Source organism: Herpailurus yagouaroundi, unplaced genomic scaffold, assembly GCF_014898765.1.
Source record: "Herpailurus yagouaroundi ecotype Mexico unplaced genomic scaffold, PumYag 28, whole genome shotgun sequence".
NCBI lineage: Eukaryota > Metazoa > Chordata > Mammalia > Carnivora > Felidae > Herpailurus > Herpailurus yagouaroundi.
In genome coordinates, this window is record NW_024412376.1 from 31,209,595 (window position 1) to 31,224,603 (window position 15,009).

The 15,009-nt window shown below is 42.4% G+C and overlaps 1 protein-coding gene across 6 annotated transcripts in view; it reads right to left on the bottom strand.

Annotated features, from left to right (window-relative positions):
- FNIP2 (folliculin interacting protein 2) overlaps positions 1-15,009 on the bottom strand; it is a 131,361-nt gene that overhangs the window by 24,245 nt on the left and 92,107 nt on the right. For all 6 annotated transcript variants that reach the window (XM_040471514.1, XM_040471501.1, XM_040471518.1 and 3 more), the window contains 6 exons: positions 14,074-14,275; positions 13,538-13,626; positions 10,401-10,547; positions 10,114-10,283; positions 1,151-2,504; positions 100-256 (listed from right to left, as the gene is read on the bottom strand). In XM_040471514.1, the coding sequence (XP_040327448.1) occupies positions 100-256; positions 1,151-2,504; positions 10,114-10,283; positions 10,401-10,547; positions 13,538-13,626; positions 14,074-14,275 (2,119 nt within the window). The remainder of the gene's footprint in view (positions 1-99; positions 257-1,150; positions 2,505-10,113; positions 10,284-10,400; positions 10,548-13,537; positions 13,627-14,073; positions 14,276-15,009) is intronic.

Sequence of the window (15,009 nt, forward strand, 5' to 3'; positions counted from 1 at the left end):
CCTGTAACCGCAACCCCTTCAGTCTAGACACCTGCTGCTGGCCCAGACCCTGGCGGACATATTGTCAGCAGCCAGAAGCTCCAAGTTGAGATTACTTACATGGACTGTGTGGACCAGATCGGCCACCAGACACTGCTTCAGCCTCTCATCGCTGCTGGTCCCGTGAAGCACCAGATCAGGCATGTACGTGGGGCAATAACCCGCCAGAAGTGAGCGGCCAAAGTTTCTTACGTTTGTGTTGCTAATGCTCTGAGACCTAAAACAATATTGGCCCATTAGAATACACAATTAAAACTGTACCCCCTTCTCGCATCACCATTGGCACAAAACCCCAATAACACAGATGCAAAAAACAGATTCATGGGGGTCCGTTTCACCAATCCTCCAGTAAGTGGATCATTGACATGGGAAAAGCAAGGGGGTGGGAGGAGAAAAATAATTTCTTTTTTGATGGAAGGGTAGAAGAAACAGTATTTTCTGTCACATATTGACATGATGCACCTCATATCAAACATCCACCAGGCAGTCTGTGTCAAGAGAGTGAAGAAAGAGAAAGTCTACTGGGGGGAGGCAGGGAGGCACTTGCCAAAAACCTGGCTTTAGGAACGCGACACATCTGCACAGGGTGGTGCCCACACCAGGGCAGAAGAACAGCAGAAATCTCTAATTACTGCTTTCAGTCATCACAGCCCAAATAATCGACCTGATGGAGTGTTAAGGAAGAGGTGTTGTTTCCCAACCCCGTCATGCTGCTCTGAGCTGCAGGAGAGAAGCCACACGGTGAGGGCAATCCACCGCCTCCGATGCAAGGCATCTGCTGCCAGCCATACAACTTCCGTGCGGATGACAGAAAATTAAAATACCTGCTCACCTCCACCATATCCTCGAGCTTCCCAAAATGTCACAAGAGCTACAAAGGCAACGGTGTGCCTCGTCACTCAGAGAGCTCAGAGGCACCACGCCACTGTCATCCCCCTTGGAGAAAGGGCAGCCTCGAAACCCTGTGCCGCGGTGTGATTAACACTAACGCTCCGAGAAAAAAGCCATCATGTGTAACATGGCCAACGGCAGCTAATGTGATCATGCGTGTTAAGTCAGAAAACCAGTATTTGAACCCAGTTCCTTCTGCTTCCCAGCCTGCCGGTGTTACCTGGGCAGAGGCAGCTCCACTTCCAAGGCTCCTTCAGTCCAGTCATCGCTGTGCTCTAGATTCAGCGAGGCTGAAGCACACGCCTCCTCGTCACTGTCTCCAAGAGCGCTATCCGAGCTTTCGTTCCTGGGAATGTCTCCTTCCATCCTGAAGTTGGCCTTCCTGTCAGCATCCCCACAGGGGACATCTGCAGCGCCTGAGAAGCCAGAGTCCTGCTGTGCACACCTGCTTGGAACAGGCTGTATCAAAGGTCCCTCCGCAGCCTTCAGATACAAACCTCTTGTTTTCTCCAGAATCCTCGTTCCGGCTCCTGCGGCACCGCCATCAGGTGCCAACGTGTCAGCACACTGGCCGGGCTGCCCAGCGGCATCTGCCACAAGCTCGCTTCTGACGCCTCTGTCCTCAGCAAAACCCCTCTCAAGTTCACCTTCATCCCTCTCAGAAGATGGGTTCTGAGGACAGGGGATGTTCTTTTGGAAGCCAGGTGTAAAGGAGCACCGAGAAGCCTGCTGGTCCTGAGCCAGGTCAGCGGCCATCCCAGACTCCGCTGAGGGATGGCAGGCTAACTCTGGATACTGTCTACAGGCCATTAGCCGCTTCTCCATTTTTTGTGTGCGGCTTTCGAAGTCAGACTCTGGAGATACGGAGCTTCCAATTTGGAAAGTGACCTTTTCTAAGGGAGGCTTCTCCCAGGAATGTCTGTCAGGGCAAGGCCAGGCTGCTGACCGGTCTGAGAGTTTCTTGGGCATATCCCCTTTCAACTCTTCACTGACAGTTCGCTGGCCGATCTTCACTCCTGCCCCCAACCCTTCACAGTTGGAGAGTCTTGAAGAGTCATCTCGTGGTGCCTCTTTTTCACTTTCTTCCTCCCCACAAAATGCACCCTGAGACTTCCAGGAGCTGCCCGATGCTGGCTCTTGGAATTCCACACCGCAGACTTGAGAACTCTGCTCTGCCCTTTTGTTTCCTTCTTTGTCAGGTTTGGGACACAGGTCTCTAATGTCAGTGCCCTCTGGGGACACACCCAGCCCCTCAGGCCTGGGGCTCCTTCCCTCAGCCATCGAGGGTGGCAGGATGGGGGGAAGCAGAGCAGGCTCACTTCTCACTGTGACAACCACATACTCAGACTCCTCTACTTCTCCCCTCTCCAAGGCTGTGGTGATGTTGCTCCCATTTAACACTTGGTCTCCTTCACTGTGACTCCCACTCCAGGTCAGCTGATTCTCTTGCAGCTCAGAGCAACGGAGAAAGTAGGTCAGGACATAAAGTATGCGTTGGACCAGATCCTTCTGCTTCCCCAGCACCACCGTGCGAGTCAGCCTCACTGGAGAGCCAATGGCTCCGTAAAGATCTCCTGGAGAGCAAAACACACACCAAGTTGTTTGGGGCAAGCATGTCAAGGATATGTCAACCTTTACAAGAGAAAAACAGAAGACTTACACTCCCAAATTAGGATTGCTTCTTCACACACCTGACTGGGGCAAAGAGGTAATTCCTACTAATGACCATGTTTTAGCTGTGCCTCTGGAAGGGAAAGCGTTAAGGCTGCGGCTCACCGCTCCTGGTGCATGGACACAGTGCTGGTGTACAGGGCCCCTCTCCGTGCTCGTTAGGACTTCCCACACAGCTCGCTGGGCAGGCCAGCCCCCACTAGAGCTGGCTCCCTCAGCTCACTACACAAATCAAATACTGTATCTTGGAAACAAGAATGATGGGATTTTTTTCAGAACAATCCCAGGACAATAGACCTTGGGGTAAAATCCAAATTCAGGGATCTCTGAACAGAAGTGTAGTGAATCAATTCAAAATACTTAATGAAATGGCCTGCTCAGAATTCCCTCAATACACACACACACACACACACACACACACACACCAAGTAGAACCAATGTGATTAACAAGAAGAAATCACTTAGTCATGAATAATGAATCTGAATTTATTTTCCATTACTTCACCTGAAAATCCTACTGGAAGAAAACACGTCCCATAAGTTATATCCTGACAAGTTGATTAAAAACTATGTAATGAACCACAAAAATTTAGCTTAAAGGTGGAAGAAGGGCTATAAGAGCAAATATGTCAATGAGCCCAGCAGTATAAGCTTTCCATCAAAAGTATTTGTTAAACGCCTATTCAAAGTATTGCCATTTGACAATCTGATTACTGTTTGAAATGCTTTGATAATAATAATACTGACAATTGCAACAAACAGCCAACATTTACTGAGTGTGCAGGCAGAGTGCTAAGTGATTTGCGTGGATTTATCCTGTTTATATCCTTGTATAACCAACCCTGAGTTAGAAACCATTAAGAGAATAATCAGAATGATGGAATAAATCAAAACTTGCAAAGATACTAAATAAAGGAGAGGAGGTACATGGTAACAGTTATAAATAAGAGCTCAGGAAGTTAGAACTCATCTGAGGAATGCATCTAGAGGGAGAAGGGAATGCATTTTTATTAGAGCACATACTAGATAAAACTAATTATACCAACAGATTGAGACAGGAAAAAGTTATGGGAACCATCAGGAAGTACTTGCCCCTGGGAACCATCAGGAAATACCCCCTCTGGAGAGTATTCCCTAGTGTAAAGCTACTGCTCCTGAAAACATTTAAAGGGCAGGACACAAATGACTTTAAAGAATCCTCTCTATAAAAAGACTACAGGCTAATAAAGCTTTATCTTTGAGGCTTTTGAAACTGACAGATCATTCAGGAATTCAAAAGAATAACTCAAGACTGTAGTCTGATGCTAGGACGAGTATTTCTGTTTGAGAAAACTTTCTAGACCTCTCATTGCTGCAGGGGGATCAGTCATTTCAGGAATTCAAGGGATGTTCTTGTTAAATCAGTCTCAATGTTAATAAAGAGGATAACCATTACATATCTGAAATCTGGTACAAAAAAAAAACACACAGAGGAAAGAAAGGCCACTCAGAATGACAATATTTTTTAGCAATGCATTGAACATTTGGCATTGCACATTTTAATAACTAATAAATGGGGAAAAAAGAAAGCAAGGAAAGCTACTAAAAATACAATTTATGATGTTTCCCGCTTTGGTTTTCTTCTTCAATATTAGTTTGGCTACTCGGGGTCTTTCGTGGTTGCATAGCCTCTACTACAAAGCTGTAATCATCAAGACAGTATGGTATTGGCACAAAAACGGACACTCAGATCAATGGAATAGAATAGACAACTGGGAATTGGACCCACAAATGTATGGCCAACTAATCTTTGACAAAGCAGGAAAGAGTATCCAATGGAAAAAAGATAGTCTCTTTAGCAAATGCGGCTGGGAGAACTGGACAGCAACGTGCAGAAGAATGAAACTAGACCACTTTCTTACACCATACACAAAAATAAACTCAAAATGGATAAAAGACCTAAATGTGAGACAGGAAACCATCAAAACCCTAGAGAAGAAAGCAGGCAACAACCTCTCTGACCTCAGCCGCAGCAATTTCTTACTCGACACATCTCCAAAGGCAAGGGAAATAAAAGCAAAAATGAACTACTGGGACCTCATCAACATAAAAAGCTTCTGCACTGCAAAGGAAACAATCAACAAAAACAACAATCAACCCAACAGAATGGGAAAAGATATCTGCAAATGACCTGTCGGATAAAGGGCTAGTATCCAAAATCTACAAAGAATTTACCAAACTCAACACCTGAAAAACAAATAATCCAGCGAAGAAATGGGCAGAAAGATGAATAGACACTTTTCCAAAGAAGACAGCCAGATGGCCAACAGACATATGAAAAGATGCTCAATGTCACTCATCATCAGGGAAATACAAATCAAAGTCACACTGAGATACCACCTCACACTGGTCAGAGTGCTAAAATGAACAACTCAGGAAACTACAGATGCTGGCGAGGATGTGGAGAAATGGGAACCCTCTTGCACTGTTGGTGGGAATGCACACTGGTGCAGCCACTCTGGAAAATAGTGTGGAGGTTCCTCAAAAGATTAAAAATAAATCTACCCTATGAGCCAGCAACAGCACTGCTAGGAATTTTCCCAAGGGATACAGGAGTGCTGATGCATAGGGGCACGTTTACCCCATTGTTTATAGCAGCGCTTTCAACAATAGCCAAATTATAGAAACAGCCTCAATATCCATCAACTGATGAATGGATAAAGAAGATGTGGTTTATATATACAATGGAATACTACTTGGCAATGAGAAAGAATGAAATCATGCCATTTGTAGCAACGTGGATTGAACTAGAGGGTATTATGCTAAGTGAAATAAGTCAGTCACAGAAGGACAGATTATCATATGTTTTCACTCATATATGGATCTTGAGAAACTTAACAGAAGACCATGGGGGAAGGGAAAAGGAAAAAAAAAAAAGTTACAAACAGAGAGAGAGGGAGGCAAACCACAAGAGACTCTTAAATACAGAGAATAAACTGAGGGTGGATGGGAGGGTGGGAGAGAGGGGAAAATGGGTGATGGGCACTGAGGAGGGCACTTGGGATGAACACTGGGTATTGTATGTAAGCCAATTTGACAATAAATTGTATTCATAAAAAAAATAAAATAAAATAAAATAAAAATACAATTTATCAGGTGCCTGGATGGCTCAGTCAGTTAAGTGTCTGACTCTTGATTTTGGCTCAGGTCATGATCTCATGGTTTGTGGGTTTGAACCCTGAGTCAGGCTCTGCACTGACAGCAGCGCCTGCTTGAGAATCTCTCTCTCCTGCCCCTCCCCCACTCACTCTCTCTCGCTTTCTCTCAAAATAAATAAACATTTCTGAAAAATCTAAAAAAAAACGATCTACAATAATTTAAGCTGTATAAAGTAATGACAGCAATTGTGTGTGGTAACAGTGCCTTTATTTTAGGGTCAGTCTTCATAAAATAATGCATCATGAAAATAAGAGACCTGTAACATTACAGATTTACTGGATCTTCAACTGGAAGACAATTTTTTGAGCCCTGGACTGACAAAGCCACTAATTTTAGAGTAGATTCCTTTGTTTTCATGAGTAGTATTTTATAAAATGAAGTTGCACAACAATGTGAATAGACTTAACATTACTTAACTGTACACTTAGAAATGGTTGAGATGGTAAATGCTATGTTCTGGGCTTTTTTTAAACCACAATTTAAAATACAAATTTAAGGATGCCCGGGTGGCTCAGTCACTTGAGCGTCCGACTTCATTTCGGCTCAGGTCATGATCTCACGGTTTGTGTGTTCAAGTCCCATTTCGGGCTGTGCACTGACAGCACGGAGCCTACTTGGGATTCTCTCTCTCTGCCTTTCCCTCTCTCTTTCAAAATCAATAAATATTAAAAAGGGGCGCCTGGGTGGCTCAGTTAAGCTTCCAACTTCGGCTCGGGTCATGATCTCACAGTCTGTGGGTTTGAGCCCCGTGTCAGGCTCTGTGCTGACAGCTCAGAGCCTGGAGCCTGCTTCAGATTCTGTGTCTCCCCCTCTCTTTGCCCCTCCCCCGCTTGTACACGCTCTCTCGCTCTTAAAAAGAAACATTAAAAAATATATTCAAAAGAAAAAAATATATAAAATTTAAACTTAAAAAAAGCAAGAAAACGAGAGAAGGTAAAGGAGACAGACGAAAGGCAGAGAGTGCATAAAGCAGGAAGGGAGCCGGGTGCAGGGAGAGGTGACGCCCACAGAGGGGGACATGAAAAACTATCAAGGGGACAGTGAATAGACAGAAACCGGAAAGCTGAGAAACTGAGAATGTAGGAGCACTATAAGGGGAGGACAGAGAAAGGGTGGGAAAAGTAGGGGGAATATGGAGGGAGAAACCAAAACAGAGGGAGGAACTGAAAGAAAATGTTTTTAAAAAGAGACGAGGAGAGAAGCCAAGGATCTTAAAGGGCCACTTTCTCCTAGATTACATTCTAATAAATGTGTATGCTACAAAGTTCCCCTCTATAGTGTTTCCCGAGGCCCACACATTGTAATTTATTCTATCTTTATTATTATTTAATTCAAAATATTTTCTTTTTTTTTTTTTTTAATTTTTTTTTTCAACGTTTATTTATTTTTGGGATAGAGAGAGACAGAGCATGAACGGGGGAGGCGCAGAGAGAGAGGGAGACACAGAATGGGAAACAGGCTCCAGGCTCTGAGCCATCAGCCCAGAGCCTGACGCGGGGCTCGAACTCACGGACCGCGAGATCGTGACCTGGCTGAAGTCGGACGCTTAACCGACTGCGCCAACCAGGCGCCCCAATTCAAAATATTTTCTAATTTCCCTTGTGAAGTATTATCTGCCTTTTGGGTTATTTAAAATGGGTTGTTTAATTTCTGAGCAGGTGGGAATTTTCTCCGTATCATTTTTTAAAGTTATTTTCATTATAATTTCAGTGGTGAAAGAAATCGCCTTTCAAACTATGCGTACCCATCCCACGACAGAAATACATTTTATACTGCAACCTCACTCATCCCCTGAAACAAACATTTTACAAAACAGTACCTGTGTCACTCTGATATTTTCTATTGTACTGACCCTTTTAAATGCTTTTCTGACCCACAAAATTGCTTCCACAAGCCACTAATGGCTGGTGCTCCAGCTTTGGAAAGTCCTTGTGTAGAGTGCTCATGTTAGGCAGGGTGAGGATGGCTGAGCTCCTGGAGAGCAGGCCAGTGAGGGTGTGATAGACCCCAAGGGCTGGTTGCTTTCAGCTTCTCTCCCCACTTTCCTGAGAATGCCAAGGAGCCAGGCAGAGGTGGGCACAGCAGTGGTACCCGCTCTGGCAAGCATTCAGATAAGCCTTTGAAATAATTCAAAATAAGAGTCTTTTCTACAACTTAGGAACCTGGAATAAAATTACCTCCACACCATTGCATATTCCCAGAAATTTGTATTTTCCTATTTACTGGGACTTGGTAAATATTTAATAAAAATAATAATAATTGGAAGTGGCTCCCCCACTGAAGCTGCTTGATTTTTTGTAATGATGGAAACTCAACCACCATTTACACTTGGCTTTACAAAGCTATCACAAGACTCTGCTCTGTCAACCGCCAGACCCCTGCTGGATGGTCTGGGGGAGGGGAGGGCAATAATACATGACCTACTACACGACTGTGAGCTCATAGGAAGGGACGTTGCCTTGTAATGCCAAACACAGGCTCTCAATTATTTAAATTTCAAATGGGAAGCGTGTCTAATTATAAATACATTCATCTAATTAAATGCACAATGTTTAATTAGCATTGTTTTTAAATGGGTGACCCGGCAGCATGAAACACCATGTTTCCTTAATATCTAGCCCCCTTCCCTTTGCCACTTAACGATACTGCATTTTTTCAAGACTATTGTTCCATAACAACAACAATAATGCTCTGTCCTCCCCAGAACTGTATAACCCAGAGTGAGGCATACTCTGAGTTCTTCTGAGCTCGGTACTGATTGGTTGTATTAAGTCCATTTTTAACATCCATAAATTCTTTAATTAATTCATTTAACATGTACCTATTATACCCTAACTGTGAGACATGTATTCTCTTTCTTAAATCCGGGTCACAAGGGCAAGACATCTTTATTATCTATAATGTGAGGACAAATAATAATAGGTTTGGAATGAGAATCTAATTAATTAACACATGCAAAAAGCACTTAAAACAATGCTTGGTTCACAGTGTCAAGTTTTCATTATTGTTATTATAACATGCCATTTTCTAAGATTAGAGTGCGCTTCCCTAGTCCGTACTTCTGGAAAATGCCATTTTAACATTTCCTTAAGCAAGCCTTCCTTGAAAATCCCCTCCATCCCTTCACTTTGTCTCCCAGTGCCTCTCTAACATTAATATTTTCATCAGGAGCATAAATAACAAAAGTGCTTTATATAGAAGTAAATCCCACAGCAACCATTAACTATTATCATCCCTTTTTATAGATAAAGAAACTGAGACACAGAGAGGTTAAGGCACTTGCCCGTGGAGACTGGATTTGATCTATGTAGTCTGGCTGTGGCACCTATACCCTTAACCTTCACACTATACTGTCTCTGTCTTGCATCCTTCTCCTATCAAAGGAGTAATCAGGATGTTTTGAGATCATCTGAATACAAATCTGCCACCTCCATTAGGCAGCTAGCTTCCCCAAGCTAAGCAGTGTGTGTTAACCCCATATCCCCGGCATCTAGCATAGGATCTGGATCAGCGTGGGCAGCAAGTTTAACTGTGTTACTCTACATGATTGATGAGTGAGAGGTCCAAGAGTAGACCTCTTGTCCACATGAACCCAAATATGCCACTTTGAACTCACAAGTCCCAAACTTTATAACCAACTATGACAAAGCATTAGATTTCTGTACCATGCCTACGTGCAAAGCTTTGAGGAAATAAATGCCACCATCTAATTGCAAGGAAGTGGTATAGAGAAAGACAAGGTTCCTAACTCAAGCTAAAGTTGTAAAGGTAGTAAAATTCTAGTATGTTACTTTCTTTTTCTCCTATTTTTCTCCAACCAAGTCCATCCTTGAGGGCAGTGGTTCTCAGCCAGAGAGTGTCTTGCCACCCAGGAACAATGTTCAGAGACATTTTTGATCGTCACAACTCTGAAGGGGGTTTTTCACTGGTAGCTAGTGAACAAAGGCCACTGATGCTGTTAACACCTTAAATGCACAAGACAGCCCTCCCAAACCCCACCCCACAAAGAATTATCTGGTCCAAATATCAATAATGCTGAGGTTAAGAAACCCTGCTCTAGGGTGAACTGCCACTGTGGTATGGGAGACCAATTTACCTGTTCCGCTTCAGAAGAGCACAACAAAGCTGCCAGCGGTGGGGAAGGAGAGGAAGGGGTTGCCCTACAACTAGACCTTGTGGGCCAGTCTCCTATCATCTGCCTGTCCAGGGACAACTCCTGAATCTCCAGGATGGAGAGCCAATATCAACAAAAAATTCTAGCATTTTCTCCATTCCATCCCATAGAGTCTCTGAATAGTCAAATTAGGTACTAACCCAGTTGTGCCCAGAGAGGATTATATGGATGTGTTTTGGCCAGCGTGTTCACTGACTGAGAGGTGCGTTTCTCTGAGAAGGCTTTAATGGGAGGGTGATCAACAGGCATGACAGTCGGTACCCAGGCCAGGTGGTAGGTTAACACTGCAGTCAGTAAGGCAGCAAAAAACCTTGGAGAAATGGAAGAAAATACAACCAGATGAGTCAAGGCAGGAAGAGGCATGTCACATACACCACAGACACTGGCCATGGAAGTTGCAAAAAGGCTTCAGAGATTTGAAGCTTACTGATTTTTGTTGATCTGTTCTATCAGAAGTGTAAACTCCTTGAGAAAGCGCTGGCAGAGCTGGGTTTTTTCCAAGGTGCTGGACATCATGGTAAGCCATACGGGTTCAGCTATCCTTGGAACGGAATATAAGTTCCAGATAGTTCCTCTATAGAAAAGAGAAGGGAGACATAAAACTGTCACAAATATTATTTTGGATAATCTCTGTATAAAGGAATAAAGAAGAAAACAATAATCTGGATCTATGTAGCCTTAAGGGATTCAAACAGTATATAAAACAGAGATCAGCAAACTATGATCCAGAGGCCAAACCTGCCACCTTTTTTGTAAATAATATTTTATTGGAACGCTGCCAAGCTCATTCATTTATACATTATCTATTGCTGCTTTTTGCAGAATGGCAAAGTTGAGGAGCAATGACAGAGACTCTTTATGGAAAAGGCATACTAACCCTTGATATAAAATATCCATTTTTTAAATGATTTGTTTTCACAATGCCTATTATCAAAATTTGCGTTTGTTTTTACAGTAAAGAAATAAAGGAAGAAAGAAAGTACATGCTATTCAAAAATGTGGCCAAAGGCAACTCAGCTCTCCCAAGTGCTAGTTAGTGCTTAGTTCTCTAAGCCAAAGCACCCTATTGATTTCAGATGAAAAAACTACATAAATGGCTCTTCTTCATGATATATACTGAGTTTCTATATGGACTAACAGAATCAAATTCTTAGAACTATAAGCTATTAGCAAAACTGACTAATGTAGCTCTATCACTTTACAGATATAGAAACTGAGGCCTAGAGAAATTAAGTTACTTATATAAGACACTGAATGACAAGGTCAGGATAAGACTTCAGGTTTCCCAACACCTGGTGCCAAGGCCTTACTCTAAGCTTCATGACTCATAAATGTTTTTCCAAAGAGCACACTAACTTAGCTTAGGACCTCCACTGGAGGACATATTCACTCCAAATAAAGATGATAAGACATATTCTGATTTTCTAGCTATGTGCCTAAATGAACAGAGATACAAGAGAACGTCACCTTGGCCAAAACACATCTGCTGAGTTAGGTAGCAATGACAGATTACAGTCACACAGAACTGGGAATTATTTACTAAAACTAGGTCTCCCATTGGTAACACTACATTTTGTCACCATTTCTGGAAGGGTAGGTTGTTGAAGTAAGAATAAAACGTGTCTTTGAATAAGTGAGGCTTTCTGGTTCTGTACTTTCAGATTCTTGACCTCTGAAAAATTAATACTTTAATCAAACTAGCACAACTCCACACTATTTCTCAAATATATGACTTAGGTCTTGACAGTAACCAGATAATGACAAATGTGCTATCTGAGTACTTTATACATAACACAAGGTTCAAAGACCACTGGGGATATTGTTTCAAGTAGCCATATAGAATTCACCAGCATATACCTTAATCATCAAAAAAATGTTCTAGGGATGCCTGGGTGGCTCAGTCTGTTAAGCATCCGACTTTGGCTCAGGTTACGATCTTGAGATTCATGGGTTTGAGCCCTGCATGGGGCTCCGTGCTGATGGTGTGAAACCTGCTTGGGATTCTCTCTCTCTCTCTCTCTCTCTCTCTGTCCCTTCCCCAAGTGTGTGTGCCCTCTCTCTCTCTCTCTCTGTCTCTCTCTCTCAAAATAAACTAAAAAAAAAAAAAACAACAAAAACAAAAACAAAAAAGCCCCAATGTTCTAAAATTCTAAAAACTGTAAAGAATTTTTTTTTTCATGTTCATTTATTTATTTTGAGAGAGAAAGAGAACACGAGTTGGGGAGAGAGAGAGAGAGAGAGAGAGAGAGAGGAAGAGGAAGAATTCCAAGCAGTCTCCACACTGTCACACTGGTGTGGGTGTGGGTGTCAGCGTGGAGCCCAAGGCAGGGCTCGATCTCATGAACTGTGAGATCATGACCTGAGATGAAATCAAGAGTTGGACGCTTAACCAACTGAGCCTCCAGGCACCCCTGTAAAAATTCTTTTATCTTTCAGCTACAGCATAACAGTTTGACTTATTAGTTCATGACGGCTTCGGAATATGATTCCACTCCCCATTGAGAAACTGGCTCAAAGAAATGGTGCAAGAACCCCAGGTTAGCATGGTGAAGGAGAGTCCTACCCTCTACACTACACCTTCCTACCCAGATATTAGGAGCAAAGACTACAGAAAACCAGTCTCCAGAGTACAAAGATCATGAATTAAAAACTGATAATGAAGACACACTAATTTAATATTCAGACTAGGATACTTATGAGAGGGCACTGGGTATAAACAAGGACTGTCCTGGTAAGCTGGAAGGTATATCTGCCTGACACATATATGCTCTCCAGCTATGCTGTGCTCTTTTTATTTTTGTTTCTTTTTAAATTAAAAAAAAAAAAAATTTTTTTTTAACGTTTATTTATTTTTGAGACAGAGAGAGACAGAGCATGAACGGGGGAGGGTCAGAGAGAGAGGGAGACACAGAATCGGAAGCAGGCTCCTGGCTCTGGGCCATCATCAGCCCAGAGCCCGACGCGGGGCTTGAACTCACGGACCGCGAGATCGTGACCTGAGCTGAAGTTGGACGCTTAACCGACTGAGCCACCCAGGCGCCCCTTAAATTTTTTTTTAAGGGGGCTCCACTCCCAGTGTGGAGCCCAACATGGGGCTTACACTCACGACTCCGAGATCAAGAGTCAGACACTTAACCGACTGAGCCACCCAGGTGCCCCTCTCCAGCTATGCTCTGGATGAGTGTCCCTGAACTCAAGCCTTCACAACTGTAAAGTGGGGTCAGTTAATAGTGTTTACTCGTAGGGCTTTTGTGAGGATGACATGAAATAATGAACAGGCTTATAAGAGACACATAAATATTAGTTTTCTCCATTCATCTCATTAAAAGCAATCAAAGACTGTCAGGCAGCAGTGTGGATTATGTGGTGCTGTGTGACTTAAACATTCTGCTCTATTTGATCTGGGTTTCCATCTTGAAGGAAGGAGCTGCTAAAGTGACCAGTAATTGCCAGCCCCTAAATTCTTCCAAGTAATGTCTCCATGTATCCCCAGATCCATGGCTGCCACCGCTACTGCCACTTATAAATTTATCCTGTTGGATTTGCCAGACTTTGTCAACGTACCTGAATTCTCCCAGAGCTTCCATCAGACGGCTGACATAAAACTGGACACGGAGACTTGATTCTGCTATCTTCCTGCAGGAGATCATGGCCTTCATTGAAGAGAGAAAAAAATTTACTTTCTGAGAAGAAACTCCTTTATAACTGTTTACCACTGGGCATTTATTAATAAAATACTAGTATAATGAAAACACTCACTGTAGTAATGACTTAAGTCATCAGAAAGCAGTCATTTCCTTTCCTAAAACAATCTAATGTCTGATATCTAATATCAATGTATTAAAGGATCTATTACTGTTGCAGGTGATTTAAGTTCTCTAAAAAAGGGATCTGATCATAAACCATGAGATTCTACCATCTTAAGCCCTATAATCACTTCTCTATTTGACACAAGATTACAGTCTTTTTTTTTTTTAAAGATATTATTTTTAAGTAATTTCTACATGCAACATGGGGCTTGAACTCACAATGCTGAGATCAAGAGTTGCATGCTCTATTGACTGATACAGCCAGGTGCCCCTAGATTACATTCTTATTACCTTTTCAATTGCACTCTTCAGCCTGTTCATGTGAGACTCAAAAAGGGGGAAATGAGAAAAAAAGAAGTCCTGGAAATTCCTTTGTGCTTCTTCTTTCTCACACAGAGAAAAGATGATGCTTATGGCAATTTTCTTCCTCCGAACTATGGCCGGATTAGAACTACAGGTTTCTTCAGCCAGGCTGAATGTTTCATCAGTTGACCTGCAGGAACAGTAAGTTTGAAAAGTTGCCATACATCAAATAATCACACTGAAGATAAACTGCAGTGTCCGGGGATGCCATTCAGAAATTCAGAAAGCTAATGTGAACACTCAGGAGTCTGAACCAAGAGTTTCATCTACTTGGAATTCATTCTTTTCTCTAATTCTGTCATGAAAAATGAAAACCTCAACTTACCACAGCGTATTTAACACAAAAAGAAACTTAAATAAAAATTAAAAGTAACCTTAAATATCCTCTTGTTAGACTCTTAGTCTTTTTCCTTTGGATAATTTTACATCAGATTGGTGGTATTTAGGAAGGGGCGAGACACATCTGGTCACTCAAAACAGAGGCCCTTTGTTTTGGTTGATAGATAGCAAAAGATAAGAACATTAGAAGGGAAATGATCCTGTGGTATTCTGTTTAACCAATGCATCATGTTTGGAACTACTGGTAGTTGAGGCTGACTTTCCCAAGGCTATTAAATCCATTACATGAAGTTACTCCAGTAAATGCTCAGATTAAGCCACGCAATTGATTAAGCTCTCTGGGAAATCCCCCAAGCAGAAAGACTTCTCTCTCTTCTGTGTAAATTCTTAAAAAAACTTACGGTTCTTTTGAGAGACTCCGCGTCTATGATAAGAGAATCATGAAGCCAATAAATTATGAATATATACTCAATTTGTCTTAAGGGGGAAGACTCACAAATATGGCCTAACCCTCTTATTTAGCTA